Source organism: Trichosurus vulpecula, chromosome 4 (genome assembly GCF_011100635.1).
Source record: "Trichosurus vulpecula isolate mTriVul1 chromosome 4, mTriVul1.pri, whole genome shotgun sequence".
NCBI classification, from domain to species: domain Eukaryota; kingdom Metazoa; phylum Chordata; class Mammalia; order Diprotodontia; family Phalangeridae; genus Trichosurus; species Trichosurus vulpecula.
In genome coordinates, this window is record NC_050576.1 from 317,127,546 (window position 1) to 317,152,259 (window position 24,714).

At 34.4% G+C, this 24,714-nt stretch overlaps 1 protein-coding gene across 1 annotated transcript in view; it reads right to left on the reverse strand.

The window, feature by feature from the left end:
- The window catches only part of DIAPH3 (diaphanous related formin 3), a 335,408-nt gene extending 313,412 nt beyond the window's left edge, over window positions 1–21,996 (reverse strand). The window contains exons 1-9 of the mRNA XM_036755144.1: window positions 21,935–21,996; window positions 19,799–19,935; window positions 18,224–18,329; window positions 9,678–9,788; window positions 8,963–9,081; window positions 8,396–8,512; window positions 3,094–3,212; window positions 2,926–2,990; window positions 156–260 (exon numbers count right to left, since the gene is read on the reverse strand). Of these exons, the coding sequence (XP_036611039.1) occupies window positions 156–260; window positions 2,926–2,990; window positions 3,094–3,212; window positions 8,396–8,512; window positions 8,963–9,081; window positions 9,678–9,788; window positions 18,224–18,329; window positions 19,799–19,935; window positions 21,935–21,946 (891 nt within the window). The 5' untranslated portion in view covers window positions 21,947–21,996. The remainder of the gene's footprint in view (window positions 1–155; window positions 261–2,925; window positions 2,991–3,093; window positions 3,213–8,395; window positions 8,513–8,962; window positions 9,082–9,677; window positions 9,789–18,223; window positions 18,330–19,798; window positions 19,936–21,934) is intronic.
- Between the last annotated feature and the right edge of the window lie 2,718 nt (window positions 21,997–24,714).

The following is a 24,714-nucleotide window of genomic DNA, read 5'->3' on the forward strand; positions in this document are numbered from 1 at the left end:
AGTGAATGCTTTACAGAAGATTTTTGGACAACAAAGAATTACATGGTATGAAAAAGATATGGAAAAGGTGTTATGTGCATTGGGAAATGGAAAAAAAACACACTTAAGAAATCAGATCCATCCATTCTATTAACTCATGTAGATTTGTTTTTTACCTGGGATTTAAAAGCCTGCAATTCTGCTTGGAGCTCAGTGATCTTCTCTTCTTTTTTCTGTAACTGGGACTGAGTTTCTTGGTGAACTGTAAATTCTTTTTCAAACTGAAAAGAAAAATAGACTTGAAATAAACACTCTTCATATACACAGATAATGAAAATGGCATGCTAACAGCAGGACAGATTCGCTTTTGAATTGTCTTCTAATGGTGGCAATCACTATGCTCCCTCATCCACCCTTTTTCCAAGTAATCTTAGCAAACAACAGCATTCACACAGCATTCTGGCAGTGACTGAGATAAAGATGCAGGCTGAATTTTTTCCTCTATATAAAGGTGACTGAACTAATACAGATAGTTACAAACTTGATCCTTTTCATAAAAATAAATATGTAAGAATCTTAAAGGCAAATGCTACCATGTGAAAAATAATAATTTATAATAACTTTTCTTCTGAATTATCAGCATCACTATCTTTAATGTAAACCAGGGGTTCTCAACCTGTTTTGTGTCATGAAACTACTTTGGCACACTGGGGAAGCCTATGGAATCCTTCTCAAAACAGTGTTTTTAAGTTCATAAAACAACATACATAGATTACAAAGGAAACTAATTCTCTCAAAATACAGTTATCAAAAAATGTTTAAAAAAAAAAAACACCACCACCTAGGCTAGATGTTTCTAAAAACATCTAGAATTTACAGAATCCAGGCACCATTAACTGGGCAAATAAAACCACTAACTTTTATGACTCTTGCCCTAACTCTGAATTATCTTGATTGCTACCAAAATGAGGACAAATCTACTAGGACATCATGTCTGACTTCGGTCTACCTATTTTAAGGTACATTTAAAACATGGAAAAAGTATACAGAACATCACTATACTAAGTGTGAATTACTGTTGGTTTTTGCCTATAGAAATTTTGGTTGCTAAAGAGGGCAGAAAAAGAATACTTATATAAAAGAAAATTTGATAACAATCAATGTGAGAATACAACCCCACAGATAAAATGTTGAAAAAAAAATTTACAGACTATTCTGAGGACCAGAGAGAGTTCTGATAAACATAAGGAGGGGACCCCCATATATTGCTGAGCAACGAATGAAGTAACAATGACTGCAGGGCATTGTGGTCCATTAGCTTATTTGCATGTGACGTTTTAGAGTTTTATAGGTCATAACTACAAAACTGAAAATAAAATAACTGGTTGGAGACTATGGAAACATCACATAAGGATTGCTTGAGGCATACCTAACAAAACGGGGAAATATTAAGTTTTTCATCACTGATTACAAGGACTCTAACTAGAGGAATTAAAAGCCAAGGACAATATTATCAGAAGAGAGGAACAAAAGAGGAAGCTGGAAAAAAAAGAGGAAGCTGGAGAGTGGCTAAGTGCAGGAGGAGTCACAGAAAAGTGGGGATGAAGTACAAGAAGGCGTGAACTCCAGTTTATTGACTTAGAGCCAGCTAATTGGAAGAGATACATTGTAATGCTGATTGGCTGGGGGAAAAGCTGGGTCGCCAGAGATAGCTCTTCAATCCTGTAAAAATATGTAGAGAGCTAAACATGCTCCTGTTGTACAGAGATTTCTAGCTTGTAGCTGGTTCAATGCAATCTGTAGCTTGAAAGGAAAGAAACCTCTCTGGGGTATCTAACTGCCCTTTACTGCCCTCTGTGGTTAGAGAGGGAGAAAGAGAAAGAGAAAGGCTAAGCATCTTATTTTTTCTATAAGTTACACTTATAGGATAAAAGGCTATACTTTACTAGAAGCTAACTAAAGAAAACAAAATCCTTTTAAATGAACACATGGTTGAGCTTTGTCTGCACTGTTCAGGGAGCTAGCTCCAAGAGTTTTGTAGTTGTCTAGTTATATAAACTGTCACTAACAAATGCAATGGTGATTTGGGGGTTAAAGGGAATGGAAGTTTAGAAAAGCATAACACTTTCTCAGTGCCGTACTAAGGGTGGCTTTGCCTAGCATAAGAGTGGTGAAGACCAGAAGGCATCTTTGTGTAAAACAAATTGTTCCTAAAGGGCCAAAGGACAGCAATACGTGCAAGATCACACTTGTGAAATACCCCAGGCATGTGGGCTTCTCCCATTCATGTAACTCTCTACAAGATTTCTATTAATGGCTACAACACTCTCCCCGAGGGACACTACATGCATTGATGAGTATACCCCAGATTTATGGGTGGACAACGATTAGCCCTTTTTTGGTTTTGTTTTCTATTGATTAAATGCTATCATTATTGCTTTTTACCTATTAATTTAATAAATATTTTGTGTACAGCAGCAAATAGTGCCACTGTGGTTGATGGATTTTATATACATACAAAGATTACCAGTGGGGCTCAGGAATTAGAATGGTAAGTAACAGAAACATATCCCATGTACACAAATACATTAGGGTTACCCCAAGGACCTTGTAAGAAAATAATGAGCTGTAGTACAACAGCACAAACCCCTACAGGAATCCGAAACCTGCCAACATGAATACAAGTTTCAGGAATGAGCAGATGAAGAGAAAGGGTGGAGGTCCAAACTATGCTTAAGTTACATAAGGAAAAAGATACTGATGGTAGACAAAACTGAAAAATTTGGGATTCTAAGGAACTTCAAGAATGGAATATAAAAACATGTCTCTTGAAAATGCTTATGCATAGTTTTTCACTTAAGATTATAGACTTCATATATGTCCCTCTATTTCTAGGATTCTATGATTATTCTTTTATATCTCACCCATTTCATCACTATTACTTACTTTCCTGGAAAATTCTGATGCTTTTTCTTCAAGTTCTTCTAGTTTTGCCTGGTCAACACAAACATCTGCAATTATAAAAACAAAAACTTTCTATATGACCTATCTGAGCCTTCTCATAAATTTAAAAGTGCTTTTTTTAAATTTTCTATAAACAAACAGCATACTTACCTACAAATTGTCTTAAATCTACATCTAATTTTTTTCGATATGTAAAATCAGGATCTGTTCCATCTCTGTGTAACACTATTTGAGATATGCATTCTTCAATTAATTTGAAATACTGTGGTCTAAAGCCAAAAAGAGAAATTTTAAATCCACATTGGTGATACAAGTATCTAATTCTTATATCTCAAGAAAATGCTTTATTAGGAGTATAGCTTTTTAGCTCTGATGTTTAATATTTCAAAAAAATGACGATAGGTTTAACATAGGGCTGGTATTAAACAAAATGGTTAACCCTTTAAGTGCACAGCCTATTATTGACACTACAGAACCAGAATTAAATTATTTCACCAAAATTTGACCACGAGGAAGTTCAGTCCCTCTAATTTTTCGGGCAGAAACCAGAAAAAAATCTCTCAAACAAAAAAGAATAGACATGAAGAAAAAAAATATAAGAATTCTGAACCAAATTAAAAGTATCACAGAAATACAAATTTTGAGAGTTAGAATTTGAGACTCAACAGCCATCTAGTACACACCTTACACAAAAGGAAACCCATGCTATGATATATTCTATAAGTGGTCATCTAACCTCTGCTTGAAGACTTCCAAAGATAAGGAACTTACCACTTCTGGAGGCAGCCCACTACACTTTGCAACAATTTAAATACTATAAGCTTTGTTCTCACATCAATGTTAATTTGTCTCTCAACTTCTACACATTGCTCCCTCTGGAATCAAACAGAACAAGTCTGATTCTACCTCATAAGGATAGTAATTGAAAAATTTTATCATCCCTTCCTGTCTTCTCCTCACTATGCTGCAAATCCTCAGTTCTTTATATGACGCAAATTGAAGACCTATCACCATCTTGGCCATGTTCCTTTAGACACAATTATTCAGCTTCACCATGTCCTTCTTAAACTATGGTACCCAGAAGGCAACACAATGCTCCATGAGATCTGATAAAGTCATAATACAGTACCACCTCTCTATTCTCGGAATCTGTGCCTCTCAGTGCTGGCCAACGGCTACCACATCATACAATCACACTGCCAATAGATAATGAGCTTAAAGTCAACTAAAACCCCCAGATCCTTTACAAGAAAAAAAAAAGGTGTCTAACCCCATCTTGTTTTTATGAAGTTGATTTTTTTGGTCTCAAATATAAAATCTTTAATTTTCCCCTATTGGACTATATTTTACTATGGTCAGTCCAATTCTCTGACTGGTCAAGGCCTCTTTGGATCTTAACTCTGTCATTCAGCATGGTAGCTATCCTTCCCAATTTTGTCACATGCAAATTTGATGAGCATTCCATCCATGCTTTGCTTCAAATCATTGATAAAAATGTTAAATCGCACAGAACCAAGCACAAATCCCTCTGAAATTCTACTATAGACGTATTTTTGTAATGTTGACATTGAATAATCAACAATTCATTATGTCCAAAATCTAAGTAGTGAAGTATGATATCATCATATCATCCATATTTCTCCATATTCTCCAAAAGATGATTTTTAAAAAGCTACTCTAATGGGGCAGCTTGGTGGTGCAATGAGCAGAGCAACGGCCCTGGAGTCAGGAGGACTTGAGTTCAAATCCAGCCTCAGACACTTGACACACGTACTAGCTGTGTGACCTTGGGCAAATCACTTAATCCCAACTGCCCTGCTTTTCCCCTCTTCCAAAAAGAAAAAAAAACAAAAACAAAAACAAAAGAATGGTCTAAGATACTTAATCTGCAGAATTCCCCTCAGCTACTAATTTAATAATCTTGTTAAAAAAGGAAATTAGGTTAATCAGTCATGATCTGTCCTTGATCATGGTCTTCTATTATTTATTGCACCTATGGCATTAAAAAGCCTTACTGCTTGGCTGCTACTTTGATCTCATCTTGAACCAACCTTATTTTTCCTAGCCTTCTTAATTCAGGTCACTAGACTACCCAAAATTTGGGGGTATAGCATGAAAACTACCTGCAGCTCCAGTCTAAGGGATGGGAACAGAATAGAGATAAGTGAGGGATTTTTTCTGGGCTTTTTTTTTTAATAGATATGTATGAGATTACCAAGACAAGGAATATAGGGAAAGCACATGGGAAAACAATGGGGAATGTGTCTATGTTGGGGAAGGAAAGTGAAGGAGCAGTAAAAGAGCAGGAAAGGAAGGCAGGAGTACAGGCCACTCCTACGATTTTGGCAGTAAACAAGCACAAGGATGGAAAACCAGTTTGAGAAGTGAACAAACTAATTTTCTTTTTTTAGAAAAATGGATTGTTGAAACGTGAACATATTTGTAGATAGAGAGGAACGAATCAGTGGAAGACAGAATTTAAAGGTGTAAGAGAGGAAGTGAAGACAATTATCACCTAAGACAAAGAAAACTGAATAAGGGTCTGTGTTAACTGGGAAAGAAAGGAAATTAAAAGGAAAAGATACAGATTTGGAATCACAGGATATGGGTTCAAATCTAACTACCACTCATTACCTATGTGACAAAAATGAATTCAACAAGGAAAATAACCAAAACTAAAACTAGAAAAAGCTCAACACTGTGTTTAATAATAACAATCAATCTTGGGTGCTGGGAAACAATAAGAAAAGGTATCTCTCTTCTTCAGCTGCAGAGATAAGGGGGCACAGGTATAGAACGTTGCATATGCAGTGAAACGTGGTCACTGTTACCATTTGATATTTCTTAACTGATTTTTTCTTCTTTTTTTTGTAAGGGAAACCTCACTGTGTGTATGGGAAAAGACTATAATCTAAAATTATTAAACATCAAGAACACTTGAACAAATGCAAATAAATAAAAAGGTCTGTGCAAAAGATGGAATCAAGAGAACAACAACAACCAGCTCACAGAACACTGCAAGCCCAGGTCCTTTTCATCTGCTTTACTAAGGAAACGTAACTTTACACCCTCACAGCAGCTGCTAGCCGGATTATTGATACAAATTGCCGACTCTAAAATTTTGTAATTCTGCACACCTATGAGAAGTTTTCTTTAAAGACCCTTTCATTAAGACATTTCCTCTAACCAACTCCCACCCTTGTCATCAACTCCAGTTTCCTCAAAATTTTGCTACACTTTGCATTCTAGATTCACTTTCCATTTTACTTAAGGTTCCCTCTTGACTCTTTTTCAAGAGAATCAAAGCAAGGAAAAACGAAGAGGTGTTACCAGATTGGCTAATATGACAAAACAGGAAAATAATAAATGTTGGCGAGGATGTGGGAAAATTGGGACACTAATGCACTGTTGGTAGAGTTGTGAACTGATCCAACCATTCTGGAGAGCGATTTGAAACTATGGCCAAAGGGCAATCACACAATACATACCCTTTGATCCAGCAATACCACTACAAGATCTGTATTCCAAAGAGACTATTAAAAAGGGAAAAGGACTTAAATGTACAAAAATATTTATAGCAGCTCTTTTTGTGGTGGCAAAAAATTGGAAATTGAGGGGATGCCCATCAACTGGAAAATGGCAAAAAAACAAAAAACAGTGTGGTATATGTATATACTGGAATACTATTGTGCTCTAAGAAATTTTGAACAGGCAGATTTCAGAAAAACCTGGAAAGATGTAAATGAACTGATGCAAGATGAAATAAGCAGAACCAGGAGAACACTACACACAGTAACAGCAACACTGTTCAATGCTCAACTATGAATGACTTAGCTCTTCTCAGCAATACAATGATCCAAGACAAATCCAATGATTGCATGATAGAAAATGCAATCCACATACAGAGAAAGAACTGATGGAGTCTGAATGCAGATCAAAGCATACTATTTTCACTTTTTAAACTTTTTTCATGGCTTTTTCCTTTTGGTCTGTTTCTTCTTTCATAACATCACTAATATGGAAATATGTTTTACAGTACAGCACATATGTAACCTATATCAAATTGCTTACTTTTGAGGGAGGGGAGAAGAGAGGGAGGAAAGTAGGGAGAAAAATTTGGAATCAAAACCTTTTTAAATAAATGATAAAAATTGTCTTCATATGTAATCGAAAAAAAATAAAATGCCAATTTAAAAAAAAGAAAAGAAAAACCAAGGAGTGTAATGTCAGTTACATGGAACCTGGAAGCTTGTTGTCAGGAAATGACTCTTTTCTATGTTTGAAAAAGTTTGTCATGTTCAAAATAGGTTTTAAACACACAAAAGGAAACAAGTTCAGCTATTTAAAGAAGCAGTAAAAAATGTCAAATTTCATATGCTAAATAAGTTATGAAATGTCAAACAGGCCTACCTGAAGAAATGCATAGGAAAGGAAATTTCAAACATAAGGAAAAACAGTTCTGAAGGTTAGTTTATAGTCTTGGGCCTTACAGTACAGCCACCATGTTTAGGCAGAATTCTATCTTGCTAGATCTAATCACAAAAAATATAAGAACAGCCCATAGAACTTGGAGAAACAGGAGTTCTGCAGCATGGACCATGGGGAGATCTTTTCAAATTTTGGATACAAATGGTCAAGATTCTTGTGAAAATTTTAAAATAAATACTTAATTAAAGCCTTGGTGTCTATATAGGGGAAAAGTATTTTAAGTTTCTATGTCTCTGTGGCATGGTATATAAGCCAGAGGCAGGGGCTTTTTCAACAGATAACAAGGCCTAAAGTACCATTACTTTTAAACTAAGAGCCAAAGATTCCACCAATTTTACCAAATATACATGTGAAAAAAAATAAAGAACCACAAATTACATCCTTTCTGTGATGTAATTTTGAATGGACATAGGCGATAATATAAGAAAATACCTTTTAAAAAACTCTCTACTACTTTAAAAAACACAAAAATGAGTATTCTTTATATGGGTTGAAGAAAAACTTTTTGGCCACTACACTAATATACAGAATAATGAGATCCTGGTTGGAAACTTGAAATTACCTAAGAAAATATTGCCAACCACACTTTAGAGTCAGCACGTATGAGATGTGCACATGATGGTAGAACTGAAAGGAAAAAAAAGCCACATGCTCTTACTGTTAAACACATGCTCCACTAGTGATTAGTGATTCAGGTATTTTACATGGTTTCTCAAATGAAAGTAGCTTGAGTGACCTTAAGCTTCCACTGAATGACAATAATATAATACATAATAATCTGGCATTCAACATCTTAACTTTTAAACATGTCACCTAAAGCACACAGAACTAAAAAATCGATCTAGCACTTATATAAATAAGCAGATAATGTAAAGGTTCACCTACTTAAATTTATCACCTAATTTTAGAAAATAACAAGTTGTACAAATAAAGGTATGGACTATGTTAGTCTGACCCAGCTTACCGTATGAAATAATCATTTCTGATGAGCAAAAGATGTTGAAGTATAGAAAGAAAATATCCTTCTGCTCTGGTTTCCTTTACTGTGTTCCATAACATATTGTAAACATCATTCACTTCAGTAAATCAGTTAAGGAAGAGAACAAATGGATGGATTATAATATATGGATTGTAAAATATGGAGGATAATATACTTGATAAAAGTACTGTATTATTTTTAAACTAACAAAATTTAATTCTTTATTTATTTTAAACAAATGTACATTAAAACTTGGTTATGGATCAACTCATTATTGTATGCATTTAGATATTTTGACGTTTTTCAGTTAATGATCTTTCTCTCAAAGCGCCAAATGTATAGTCGGTCAAACCACATTCCACAAATGGAACAACCAATAAAATAGAAGTATAATATAACATTGTTATCATCTTCTAGCGTTCTTACTTAACCGTCATTTTATAAAGGTTTTATTGCATTTGTTTAGATTTAAATTTCATTTCTCACAGATAGCAACAATCTTTAAAATTCCAATGTTTCATGTTAAAAATTCATTTCAATAAAAAAGGATATTCAAGTTCAGCTCTAATATCTTCTAACCGATGAGAGAACTCAATAAAATCTTCCTCCTTATGTTCTTCAAACACTTTCAGTTGGATATCTAGACTATCACTTTTGATATGTTTCAAATTCTGCAATAAAATTAAGAAGAAATCATTGGTAAGTAACTCTAGGTAGAACATTCCTTTCCAAAGACAGCATTAAATAATTACAAAAAATAATGCTATTTTTAAAAACAATTTTTGGATGATTATAATTGAACTGGCCTAAACTGTCCATTTCTAGTATATACTACAAAGAATTATTAAGTTCGAAAGAACAAAAATCTTAGTTCACATTTCATATAAGTCTTCATATTCTATCAAATCAGTTTTTCAGAGAGGCTTTTTATCTGTCTTTTTCTATTCAAGTAGTCTCCTAATTTACATATATACAATGTTTCTATCACTGTAGTCTGAGGACTCCATGGATGTCCCCAAAATCCCCTAAGTATTTGCTAGATGAAAAAGTATTTTCAAAATAATACTAAAACATTTTAATTTCTAATAAGCTAATTATCAATAAACATAACTAACATAAACAGAAATTCTTTGGGGAGTCCTGGATAATTTTTTCCATTAAAAACACAAATATTTTAATGAAAACTCTATAATGTCTAAGAATATAAACAGGTCCTAAGACTAAATAGCTTAAAGACTAGTAATATAGAAAAACTATAGGCACTTACAGGCAATATTTGTTTCAATCCACAACGCATAAACTCATTTCTGATGTGAAGTCTGAAGTCTAAGTCATCAGGTGATGTCACAAGGGCATTGATGAGTTGCATACAAGCTACCTACATTAGAAAATATAAGAGAATAACTGTTAACAGGGACAAAATTAAAATACCTAATTTTTTCAAAAGCTGCAGAAGTTCCATTTTCATTGTAGTACCAAGGATTTAAATAGCCCAAATTTTAAGTAAAATATTTTAGTGAAAACTAAATCTAAACATGGAGACACTAGATGGATGGAATATCAGGTCTGGAGTCAGGACAACATGAGTTCAAATTCAACCTCATACACGTAATAGCCATATGACCCTGGGCAAGTCATTTAACCCTACTTGCTTCAGTTTCCTCATCTGTAAAATGATGGCAAACCACTCCAATACCTTTGCCAAGAAAAGCCCAAATGGAATCACAAAGAGTTGGACATGACTAAAACGATGAACAACAAAATCTAAACATAACTTTTTTTTTAAGTCATGTAAGATTTTTTTTCATTTACATGACTATCGGAGATTGCTATTCTAATAAAAAAAAAATCCATTCTAACCTAGGATGGAAATCTTTTACTCATATATTAAATTCCACTAAATATAGGCAAACACAATGGGTGAGATCTTTGTAGCTTAGAATGTCTTCAGTGCCAAGAGTAGAAAGAATCTTCTCAAATGAAGAAATTAAAACTATGAACAAGCATATAAAAATGCCACAAGTCACTAAAAATAAGAGAAATGCAAATTAAAATAATTCTCAGGTTCCATTTTACATCCCTAGCATTTATTACAGTATCTGACACATACTAAAAGCTTGTTAGTTGATTAAGATGACAAAAGAGAAAGACGGAAAGTGTTAGAGATTGTGAAAAAACAGGAACACTAGTATACTGTAAGCACAGCTCTGAATTGATGTAATCATTCTGAAAAATAATTTGAAACTATAACCAAAAAGTCACTAAATTGTACATAACCTTTGAAACAGTAATTCAGCTATTTGGCACACACCCCCAAGGAAGTCAAGAACAGAGAAAAAAGATCTATATATACAAGGATGTTTATAATCAAAAGATTGAAGAACTGGAAACAAAATAAGTGCCTATCAAGCGGGGACTGGCTAAACAAATTATTTTATATGAATGAAATAAAATTTTACTGTGCCTTAAGAAATGATTAATGTAATTCTGTAATTTGACATCTTTTGCTCACATAAACAGTAAGGTGAGTCAGAATAATACTATCCATACTTTGTGCACAACTAGACATTTTATTCAATTAAATGATAAGATTACCTAGATGAACCTTTAAATTATTTGTTTTTCTACATATACAAACTATCTTAATTTTTATATGTTCATGCTTTAGGCAGTATGATATATTCTAAAAAATTTGCAAAAGTTTGTATAACACAAAATGAAGTGAGCAGAACCAAGAGAACAATTCATGTGATAACAAAAATGTGAAAGAAAACAATTCTGAAAGACTTTAGAAGTCTAATTATAGCAGTGACCTATCACACCTTCAAAAGACAGAAGATAGAGACTCCCCTCACACCCCAAACCTCCCATTCTCTGAGCATAGAGGGGATAGATGACAAACATGAAATGAGACACTTATTTTCAGACATGATCAGTGTGTTGATTCGTTTTGTTTGTCTACATATGTTTGTTACATGGGGCAATTTTACTGAAGATGGAAAATGGGGAAAGATTGAAATAGAAAAAAGAAAATTGGGGCAGCGAGGTGGCACAGTGAGTAGAGCACCGGCCCTGGAGTCAGGAGGACCTGAGTTCAAATCCGGCCTCGAACACTTGACACTTACTAGCTGTGCTGTTTGAGCAAGTCACTTCACCCCAAATGCCCTGCCTTCCCTCCTCCAAAAAAAAAAGTGAGAGAGAGAATGAATAAAACGCTAATGTGTTAAAGGGAAAAAAAGCAATACAGAAGGGGACACATAGGACACAATGAGGACAAGCAAAGATTTACCTCCGTGATTCATATAACTAAAAGATTTGGTTTAAAAGTAAAAGAATAATTTTTCTAATAATCATTCAAAAATCTGTTTCCACATATAAATATAAAACTGCAAGTACAGTAAAATTAGGGCATATGTTGACTTTATATTTTTAAAGACTTTTTTCAAAATCTTGCTTAAATAACAACTTCTAGCAAAAGGTTTAAAACTATCCAGAAGAGGATCAAGCCGTAAAAATCATTTGTCCCATGTTTATTGTATGCACAGTACTGGCTGGGAAAAGAGAAATGTTCACATAAGATAAGATCTCTATGTTCCACTGAATTCTACATAAGGAAGGAATGAGCATACATAAGGGATAAAATGGGGAAGGGGAAGGGAATTTTACTAAAGAGGCAACTGAAAGACACTGAATATTGATGAGCAGAGAAGTAATAATATAAGATCCACACGTAAAGAAAACCATTCTTGTAGGAGTATGAAGGGTGGATTAGAAGGAGTCAAAGTTGAGGCATAATAATAGAGATCATAACTTCAGAGAACTAAGGCTGAAGCATGATTATTGTCTCTTGGTGGGGAGACTGGATTATTGTCAAATATGGCTTGGGCTAGAATTCATTTTACTTAACTGTGCGTATTTGTTACAAGTCTGATTTGGTGGTTAGGAGGAAGGAGTAATGGGAAATTAAACTTTAAAAATGTGTCTATACACTTTGACTCACAGATTCCATTGCTAGACACAAATCTCAAGGAAGTCAATGACAAAAAGACCCAAATAACCCTCAAAATATTTTCATTACTCTTTTATTATAGTGCTAAAGAAAAGGAAATAAAGTAGATGCCCTTTGATTAGAAAGTGGCTAGATAAGTTGTGGTATATGAATGAAAAAGAATATTACTGTGTGGTAAGAAATAATGAATATAATACATATAATGTATATATACAAGCATGGGAAGACTTATATGAACTGATACAAAGCAAAGCAAGCAGAATAAGGGGAAAAAATACATATATATATATGTGTGTGTGTGTGTGTATATATACACACACACATACACACACACACACACACACACACACACACACACACACGATATACCTAAACGATATACTTTGCTTAAGGATGTTGTGTTCTGAGACACATATGAGATACATGAATACAGAGTTCATTATACTGTGCGACTGGACCCCTGAAATTGTTCATAGCAGCGGTCCTCAGATGTGTGTGTGTGTATGTGCGCACACACACACGTATATACAGAGAGAGAGAGAGAGAGAAAGAGAGAGAGAGAGAGAGAGAGACTTCAATAGTGTAAATAAAAATAACAACAAAAATAAAGTAATCAAAACTGAAGGCTGAGAAGCATGGCCCCAAAGAAGTCATATGAAAAGGTACCTCTCCCCACTCTTATTCACAAAGCTAAGAAATTAAAGATATAGCAAAAGTACATCATGTCAAACTTTCAATGTGTTGGTTAGCTTTAATTACATTTTTTCTACTTTGTTATGAGGGACAGTTACCTGGGAAGGAGATGGGACATATATTGAGAAATATAGGTGATGAAAAAAACAAAAGGACATCAATAAAAACATATATTTTTTGAATTTAAGAAGAGAGAATAGAAGATGGGAAGGATTATTAGAAATTTATTGTAATAGTCCAAATAAAGGGTAATGACAGCCTATACTAGGAAATTATCATGTAAATACAATAAATGAAAGGAAAAGATGATGCAGAAGTGTAATAGCCATGATGTGGTAAATGAACAGCTATGACAGAGTCAAAGATGGCAGGCAACGTTATGAATATGAAAGGCAAGATATGTGGAACACCAAAACAGAAACAAACATTTATTATGTGCCTACCATTCTTTGGATTAACCCCAATTTCAACTTAGAGATTACTGAGTTCTATGATCCACTACCACACATACAACATCATTTGAAAAATACTGGGGCACCGAAAGATAGAGCCTTTTGCTTTTTAAAGAAGCATGGAACTGCTCAAAGCGCTTTGATGTTTTCCAAAGGTAATCTAGGCTAATGTTTTGCATCGTTTTCAAAACGAGGTCCAAATCACTGACTAAGACATATGTACTGATGGACAAAACTGTGTTTCTATTCAAATGTTCTAAGAAGTAATCATTATTTGTCCATTTGGCTTTTCTGGTGTGGACAATGAAGTCACTTAAATAAAGACATATCTCATTTAGGAGGCTTGATATTAACCAGAGCTTGATATTATCATCACAATTTCTTCTGCAAACATCACACGGAGCCCCTCACAACTTTCTCCGTTTTGTATTCTGCACTAGGTTTCCTCCATGATAGTATATTATTTCCTTTGGCAAGGATATGTAACTTTGTTTTATGCATTGTGTGATATTAATGATCAGAGGCTTGTAAAACAAGGTTACCTCTGTTGTTATATCTTTCAAGAAATCTCATAAATTTTGACATGCAATGGAAACAACTTTTTGGAGGAGAATTTTTAAGGCTGCAGTTTGTTCTCCCCAATAAAATGTTTTTACAGCCAAAGAACAATAAGAACAGTGGCGTTTTCAATTTCTTGTTCTACTTACATTTGTCAGTCATGTAACTAGCATTTATAAAGTGCCTACTATTTGCCAAGCACTGTGCTAAGTACACTGAATGAGACATCTGCAAAGAAAGCACTCCCTAAAATCACTATAATAAATGGTAGTGATTATTGTTGTTGTCATAGTGTATACTGTTTTCTTGAGTCTGTTTACATCACTGTACCATTTCATGTAAATCTTGGAATGGTCCTCTGAATTTTTCATATTCATCATTTCCGACAGTGAAATAATTACATTAACGTACAACACTTTGTTTAACTAGTCTCCAATCAATTGACTTTGCCCTCTAATCTCCATCGAACCCCTGAAACTATCTCCTGACTTTCACCAGAGGACAGCTACTACCATGTCACTAAGAAAAATCAGTCACATGACATGAGCTCCTTCTTTACAACTCTACCCCACAAAAACTCTGTATTATTCTGCATTCTCTCCTAACTTTATTTTATCTGAGGAAATAAGGCCTTTCTCCTTGCCTAGGTAAACCCCTTCACTTCATCCTTCAATCTCTCCTTACCTACTTTCTTTCTCCCTGTTGCTACAAATATGCACAAATATTATTCTGGGGGGAAAAAACAAACCATTTCATTGCTCTACCGCCCCTTCAAATCAATGTAGTATTTCTCACTTTACAACCAAATTTCTTTTTAAGAAAAGATTATATATCCTTCTTGCTCCCACCAACAAGATCTTAACTAAACCCAAGATTTGGTTCACTCTGCTTCACTAGAGTAGAGAGAATAGAGACTGCAACTCAGGTCTTACCCCTCACACTTACTATGTGATTACAAATTAACTGATTAAAGTCTCTATGCCTCAGGTTTTCTCTCAGTAAAATGTGGATAAAAACTATAGTATTTACCTCACAGTTGTGAGAATTAATTGAAGAAATATATGTAAACTGTTTGGCAAACCTTAAAAATCTACCTAAATGTCCAATGTCATTAGCATTGGTACTATTCCCTCAATATACACATTCATACTCTCAGTGGGAAGTGTCTTTAAAGGAGATGGTACTTGTGTCAAGTCCTCAACGGGTGAGGGGAAAAAGAAGGGAGAAGGCATGTCTAACAGCCAGAACAGAAGCAATAAATAGAATGTCACGTTCAGGAACAGTAAGTGGACCAGTTTTTCTGAAGCAGAGAGTACCCAAGAGAGAATAGTGCATAAACAGCCTGAAAAGATAGGCTGGGTCAGATTGTGAAAGGCTTTAAATGACAAATAGAGAGGGTTATATTTTATCCTACAGGCAATAAGTTGGTACTGACACTTAAGCTAGGGAACGAGATGGTGTTTATTATATTCTCATGTAAGCATGCTTATCAGCTCTTTGTATGGACTTATTGGTAAAAGTTTCCCAGGTGGGGAATGGATATTTATTGGTTATTGGCTAGTTAACACTAGAAACAAAAGTTATGTCAATTGTCAAGGACTTTGGGGGGTTGGTGGGGGGAGACAGGCATTGTGTTATGTGAGTATGGATGTTTCTGTTTTGTTTTATGGAGGGAAGGGGAAGTGTCGTGAGGTGGAGGGCATTGTGGGACTTCTAGTGCCTGATTTCTCACCAGATACTGCTCAATACTAATGTGCTTATAGTCATATTATAAATAGTGCTTTTCAAATGTTTTGTACTACCTTGTATTGCATTATAGCTACGATATGGATTACTTGGGTTAATGTGCTTTTGTGAGCTAACCTGAGCACTTAAATATCATTTAACCTTATTGCTACAATGAAAAATGCATTTTAACTTTCTAAGGTACTTATATGCTATTTTGCATTAGAGAAACTGATGATTATAATAAATTCTCTTATGACATTGTAAGATTAACAAGGCTGAAATTATGTTTTCACCGAACTCGGTGTGTCCTCTGGTGTTCCATGGCTTAATAAATATCTGTTGCATTGAATGGCCTTACAACCAACCTTTCACAACACTAGTGTTCTCTCAGAAGCTCTACATTCATATCTTCAAATACCTGTAAGTACTTCTACCTGGATGTTCCACTGGTATCTCAAATTCCATAGGTCCAAAACTAATCATATTATTTCCCTAAAACTTATTCCTCCTTTTGAATTTCTGTCAGCCATTTATACACCACTTATAGTGTCTCCTATGTTCCAAACCTTGGTGTTATCTTTTCTTCTCTGTTTTTTAAATTTTATTCCATAGCATACTTATCTTAGCAATATAATGATTTAAAAATACAAATGGTGTCTACTTTAAATCTCCATTCCCAATAACCATGTTATCAACAGCAGTCCTACTTCATTAAGGAAGTGCGCTGAAATACTTTTTTTGATTAGGAAGATAATGCAATATAGTTTTCCATTCCTTTTTCATAGCTGATAATTGGTTTTTATAATTTTTTTCTAATTTAACATATTTTATTTTTCCCCAGTCACATGTCAAAACAATTTTTTAACATTTGTATAGGTTTTTTTTTTTAAAGTTTTGAGCTCCAAATTCTATCCTTCCCGCTTCCTTATCCTACCCTCTCGGAGACAGTAAGCAGATATAGGTGATACATAAACAATCATGTAAAACATGTCCATATTAGTCATTCTTGGTGTTATCTTTGACTTCCTTCTCCTTCATCTGCCAAATCCTATCCTGATAGCCCACTTTCTTTCCCAGGTATTTGTTGATTCCCTCCCACCAGTCCTCATTATTCCCCTGGGCTACTGGAATATAACCTGCTAAATGCTCCTTCTACCTTCACTATCTCCTCTACTCTAACAATCATATCCACACCAGCTTAATCTTTATGCAAAGATTTGATCATTTCACTTTATTCAAAATCCTTCAGTGGCTCCCTAGAAATCTGAAAAAGGTTCTGATGTCTTATCCTGGCATTCAGTGCCCTCTAGAATCTGGTACCACTCTGTTTTTTCATCCCCTCATCTCAAAAACCACTCCACATAATCTAACTCCAGCTGCATGTGTCTATCTCCTCCATCCCTCACCCCCTCCCCTATGTCCCACATTTTGTACCTCCCAATATTAGCTTACATTATTTCCCATGTCTAGGTTACCCTCTCCCCAAAAACTCTCTAGTCCCCTTTATCTTGAAATTCTGCCACGTGTACATAATGGATGGAAGTTTTGAATTAATCAAAAGACCTGAGTTCAAATCTCATTTGTGATATTTTTTAGCAGTGTGACGAAGGACAATTCAATTCACCTCTCAAAACCTCAGATCCCTTATCTGTAAAATGGGTATAACATTTGTACTATCTATGTCACCAGGTTATATTGAGCAAGATACTCTACAAACTCTGAAGCACTATCTGAATGTGAGTTTTTACATTCCCTTAAATTGCTTATGAAGCCTTACGTGAGACTTCCCATTTATATAAATCTATAAATACTATGGGACAAATCAGTTGCCACGATACAGAAGTGATGAAATCCAAGCCTGAGAAGACTTTATTATAATCTGGATGTACCAAGTCCAAGAGGAGCTTCTTGCAGCACCATCAATGAACCTTGTTCTTCCTGCTGTTCAGACCCGGCAACCTTTCTCCAGTGATTTCAACTTAATTGCCTCTCTGCTCCTTCCCTTGTGTTTAAGGGCCTAAGAGCCAACAGTAACATTTACCCTAAACTCTTCTCCCTTGTACCTGCTTCCTCCATGTCCTTCTTTGATATGAGATAAAAGATGATAATTAAAGGCCTAATACTTTATACATTATTGCTCGGACTGATTCTTTTAGGGCTCAAGATTACTATTAAAAACTGGGATACTTCTATAAGCCAGACACACATCAAAAAATTGCGTTGTATGGCAAAGAAAAATGTTCAAATAAAAACTTACAGTATACTTATCTACCACATTTCAAATAGAAACTTACTAGGAAAAGAAAAACTTTAAAATTTTGTAAAAGTAAAAACAGAAATCTTCACCCTTTAAAACAGAAATAAAATACATACTTGCAATTGAACAGAATTTTCCTGAAGACCTTCTACAATCAAAGAAAACCTATCGATTTTTTTTTCTTCTCCAGCTGTAGTTAAGGCTTCTAAAACTTCTTCAAGGCTATTAAAATGACAAATCAATTATTTGTATTATTAAACTGAAATCTAGTCAATTAAAATTTATATCATTAAATTGATTGAGCACTTACAGAATAAACAATATGGCAAGAAATGATCTGATCTAAATAAATGTATAACTCTATATAGAAAGCAAATGATGAACATTTTAGAACTTAATGTGTTAACAGCTTATTATGGTAAGCAATATAAACTGTTAAATATATACAAAATAGAAAATTTCATATAAAAATTGTTTGTATTTTTTTTTCTAGACTCAGATGTTCTACCCTTTATGTCACAGATGAGGCAGCCAAGAGTACTGGAAAAGAGTACTGAATTTTGAATCAGAAGACCCTAGTTCAAATTTCAGCTGCGCTAACAATCCATGGTAAAATCATTCAATATCCCATGTCAATTTGTTCTTGTTTTTTTGATGAGTTTCTATTTTAAAATTTGTAACCCAAATTTTCACATACGCTTTCACTGTTACATTGCTGATACATTTCTTCAGCTATAATATCCTGAGTCCAAGACATAAATGCAACCAAAAAGGCAGCAAAACTCTCTAAATCACACAATTATTTGCAATTTAAAAAGAAATCATCAAAACAAGTAAAAAATTCATTTCTATTCTAAGAAGAATTTGCTACAATGGAAATCATACTACTCTGGGGAAGGAAGGATGCCATGGTCTTATCTTAGATCTTAAGATTCAGGCTATAGCTCTCTCTGTGCCAATGTAAATATCCTCTCACAAAAAGGAAACCATTCAGTTGCTCCTTCTGAAGTGGAATTTATCTACTGTGGTGTCTAACATATTCAAAGATCATGGTTAGGATTAGTCCTCAATCAGTATTTGTATTAATTCTTTGTAAGTTCTTAGTGATGAATAGGGGCACTTCATTCTATATCACAGGCTAATTTAAATTTAGTATTTCAATAATATTCTTCTAATTCAGGTTTCTGAATAATAGTGTACTTAAAGTTAAGTATACCAGCTTACATGTACATCTCTCAAAACACATATTACATCAAACTAATGACAAAAGTATTTCCATTTCAAGATATCAGAAGCAGATACCTGGCCAAAAAAAAAAATTTAAGATGATAATGTCACAGGAATAATGTAAAACTTTATTTAAAGCATATCTTAACTATTAGCTATGTGACACCTGACGAATCTAAAAAAGTTACAGAAATATATTTAAGGATAAATTACTTCATATAAAACTAAAAGAGAAAGGTAGAGGCGTAAAAACTTATCAATTTTATAATGAACAAAATTAATTTAATCATTCATTTAATTTCATAATTAGTACAATTATTTAAACGATAGATTTAATCATTGTTAATACATTGCTAAATTATTAAATCAATTAAAACAAAATTTAAATTGCTGTTCTAATGAATATTTAAATAAAAGAATTACATTGTTGTAAAGTGTAATAAAAAGTTAAATGGGACACTTACACATTTTCCTCTCCAACAATACATATTGCAGAAAGAAGTTTAACAACATCCACCATCATGTTGGCTTGCTGCGGGTCCATGGCCTTGGCCAATAATGACAGACACTTTTCTTCTCCCATAATCCTTTCCAAACCATACTAAAATATTTTGAAAACAAAAATGTTAAAATTCTCATTCTTTAAAAGTCATCCAAAGTAGATTTAGATGTGATTAAATAACATATAAGCTAATCTTCATATTTGCTCTTATTCTATCACAAACTCCAAGAAAGAAAAATTAACAAAAAAGTACTCTCTTTTGAGCAAGAACCATGTATACTGGCTAAAGATGAAAATCCTGCTTTGAGAACAGTAACAATTATTTTTTAAAATTTACACTAACATCATATGTTTCAGTTACAAAATCTTTGGCTTACCTTGTGTGATTTGATTCTTACAACAACCATCCTCTTTCCCCCATTTTGTAAATAGGGAAATTAAAACTCTAAAGAGGTCATGACTTTCCTGCCCATGGTGTCTAAGATAGTAAATTAAAGAGCCCAGGCTCAAATTGATGTCTTGGGACCAAATACCCAGTGATCTTTTCACTGTACCATGCTGTCTCCTCCAATATGGCTGAAAATCAATAAGCATTTATGAAGCACCCACTACAGGATAGGCACTAGAAGTACAAAGACAAAAAAAAAAAAAAAAGACTTGCCCGATAGGAGCTTATCAGACAACAGAGAGAGAGAGAGGTACATCCAAGTGGCAGAATTCACCTAATCAGAAGAACAAGACTATCTGGATTTTATGCAAGCAATACTAATAAATTCAGCACCTATTCTGTAGAGAGCACTGTACTGCATCTACAATGGTATGAAAAACAGATTAGGGGAAAGAGAAGTAGACACTGGAAGACCTTCTAGGAAGTGGAGTGGGACAAGAAAGTGGAGACACGGAAGGTAAGAGTTACCGGTACTATAGGTCTTGTCTGACAATTGACTAGATATAAACAATAAGGGAGAGCTACTAAGGCCATGCTGATTTTCAATACAACACCTGTAAAGCTAGGCAAACCTCACAAATTAATGGAGCAAAAGGTAACAGACAATTTGAGCGGAGTCTCTCCTTGAAAGCATATGTTATCTAATCAGAATGGCTCATTATAATCATAAAGAAGATGCATTCTAAGCATTTATTATTGAACTGGAATGATTTGAGACAAGGATGAAATGTGATTGTTATTGTCATATTATAGTCAATCAGAAAAATCAGAGATTAAGATAATGATGTGATTAAAGCATTTAAAAGGAAAGGAAACTTCTCTTTTCAGGCTCATGTCTACACTGCGGGAAACAGTGATCACTGAGAAGGAACTAAAGCAATGAATTCAACTCAACGAGCAATTATTAAAGGCCGATGTGCAAGGCACTAAGCAGAAAAGTAGATGAACATACTATGCATCACAGAGGAACCTTTTTTATAGAAGAAAATAATAGGCTATGAGGAAACTTATTAAGACCCAATAATAGCATTCCCTTAAATTGTGAAACACAGCCTAGCAGATCAAGAGGTTGGCCCTAAAAACATTAAAAGCTTCATCCCAAAGGAGCTCCTGGGTCAGCAGAAGAGCTAGCAACTAGTGTCCTTTAGCAGGAATTGGGATTTCTGAAGATGGCTGACTGAACACTGAGTAGAGCAACCTGTGTTCGTTCAACATCCAGATCAAAGTCTTTTTTAATAAAAAAAAAAAGGCCTCATAGTCTACTTGGGTTGTTTTTTTTAAATAATACTACATATAACACCACTAGTGAGAACTGAAGAAATGTGCTTTAGTTGATTTTACTCAAGCTGTTACATTTAAAAAACAGAATTTGCATTAACTTCCAAAGTTAAAACACTGGAAAAGCAATAGTGAATCGGTTTATTCCCAGATATCTTTCATTTGTAAAATGAACATGTTAAGAGCACATAATTTAATAATGTAATATAAACAATAACATATAAATAATAAATAAAGTGCATACCAGGTAAATTTAAGTGAAAATTTAGAGATGAATAAATCTTATTAATAATTGACAAACGATCTGGGGATAACAAAACTTGAGTTAACTATTATTCAAATTTCTACATCCATTTTCTGAGATTCTCCTACCTTCGTGTTCATCAAAGCCTTCAAACACTGTATGACTTTGTGCTGACTCCTTTTCACAATTTTTTCTTGGCTGGAATGACACAAGAAACAATGTAATAACTGGATTTACAAATACAGATAAAATAATGTCAATGATACTTACATTTTGCTATTAATCAGTTTTTCCAAAATGTCCAACAATAATCCAAGACCTTCATGTCCAAAGTTTTCCACCCAACTGCAAAACATAATATGAGAAAACTAATTACAAATGCTTCAGATAAGCCTAAGACAAAATGTAACCTACTTACAGTTGAGAGGAATAAACACTAGGCTTGAAGTCAAGGAATCTGACTTCAAAGTTGGAACATCTACTACCTATGGGATCTTGGGCAAGTCATTTCACCAATGAGCCTCAATTTCATCTAAAAAAATGGAAATAATAATACCTGTACTATCTATGTCAGAAGTCCAATGCAGAAAAATCACTTTTTAAATCTTAAAGAACTTATGTGAGTTATTTTTATTACAATCATTCCATGACTTTCAAGAAATCCTACGCAATCCCCTCTATCACAAAGTAATGATGAGCCTAAATGCTTTTTAAAATGGCCTTAGAACAAGTTCCAGCAGCTTCTGCCATTAGGGAAAAGAGTCAACTATGTTCCTGGCAACACAATACCTAGCATACATATACACACACAAACATATTCCAAGGATCTAGCTAGCTTAGAAGCTACTTGGTAATGAATTCTTCAGCCACGGCAACCCATAAGACAAAGAAAAGTACAAAACAGAATTCAATCCTACTTGGCCCTTTTGCAGTAATCATGAAGACTAAAGTAGAAAAAAAAAAGGAAGACGTGAAAGAGGAGAGGAAAGAGAAGAAAAAGAGATGAAAGGGAGAAAGCAGAAGAGAGTGCTAAGAATCACATAGTTTTGGATAATTTTTAAACAATTAACATGACCCTAAATATTAGTCGTTGTGCGATAACCAGCAAACAGGCAACATACAAGGGCAACCAAATCATAACTACTCTGTCCAGAAGCAGTTGGTGGCACAGTGACTAGAGTACTGGATCTGACGCCAGGAAGATGAGTTCAAAACTGGCCTCAGAGCCTTACTAGCTGTGTAACCCTGGGCAAGTCACTTAACCTCTATTTGCCTCAGTTTCCTCAATTACAAAAGGGGGATAATTATAGCATCTCCCTCACAGGGAGAATCAAATGAGATAATATTTGTAAAACACTTAGCACAGTGTGTAGCACATAGTAAGAGTTATATAAATGCTTATTGCCTTCCCTTTCCTCCTGTCTCAATATAAATGAAACTAAAAGAAAAAAAAGTTGAAGTTAAATTGAAGAATAAGACAGAATTGCTCCTTAGAGAGGCAAAGAAAGGAATTGGTCTTACTGTACTTCCTGAATTTTGTTGTTGTTGAGTCGTGACCAATTCTTCGTGACCCCATGTGGGGTTTTCTTAGCAAAGATACTGGAGTGCTTTGCCATCTCCTTTTCCAACTCATTTTAAAGATGAGGAACGGAGTCAAACAGGGTTAAGTGACTTGCCCAGGGCAACACAGCTAGTAAGTGTCTGAGGCCAAATTTGAACTCAGGTCCAGGCCCAGATCTCTATCTATAGCAAATTGATAGGAAATATCATTTCACAGGACTTTTGCTCATCATAAACACTCACAAAAAGACCAACATGAAGAAAATTGCAGTTTATATCCCAAAACCTACTGAAAAGAATGAGGAAACAAAAAACCTCTACATAGCTCCAATCTCTGTGCCCATAATGACCACACATTTTCCCCCTTACTCCTCATTTTATCTTCCTTCAGATTCTGCTTTCTGTAAGAATGCCATACTAGTTTCCCCCAGTCATAAGTGCTCTTCCTCCAATCTTAAAATTACTCTGTATTTCCTCTCAATATTGTTGTATAGGTTTAACCATGCAGGTGCTCCTTTCCCTCCTCTCCTTCAAGACATGGCAGAATCTAAATTCCTTATGGACAGGGGCCTTTTTACTTATCTGTGAATTCCCAGACTACAAAAGTTTTGGGTATATCATGGGAATTCAATAAAATCTTGTTGAAAGAAATTTAACTTTATAAAATACCCCAAATTAAATTCATGTATACATTAATACTCAATAACTTTAGTACAGAGGTGAGCATAGGGGAAGACAGTGAAAAATACATTCAGAAAAAAGAAACAAGGGTGGCCAAAGTCTTGTAGACTACACAAAAACCAGGAGTACATATCATAAAATTTAAAGAAAGAAAAGAGCCTCGAGGGCCTCTATATGGGGAACACCAAATAATATCACAAAAATACATTCTATTAGAATAGAACAGGCAGGAAATTACTAAATACTGACATACGTAGGAGAGAGCAGCCAGCTTTGTATTCAGAACAGTGACTTATAAGAGTACACACTAAAATCAATACCAAGCCAGGAGAATAAAAAAAGAAAAATGGCATGTAATAACTCCATCCTGACCTATTTGCTAAAAACTTTTGAAGCCAAAAAATTGGAAATGGATGAAAACAAACACTAACCAAAGACTACCACCATTTTCGTTAACAAAGTAAATCAGTTGCCACAAAAGAGACCAAAAAGAGCCTCAAAACTGCCCGGGCTAGGAAACATACGATCTCCTTCCCAAGTGGTGAGACATTGCAGCCCAAGAACATGCCAGTTTGGAATATAAACTTAGTTGGAAAATCTCATGGAGGAGAACATTAGAAGAAAAGAGAGTGCAAAGTTTTTATAACAAACGACTTGTTTCCATGTC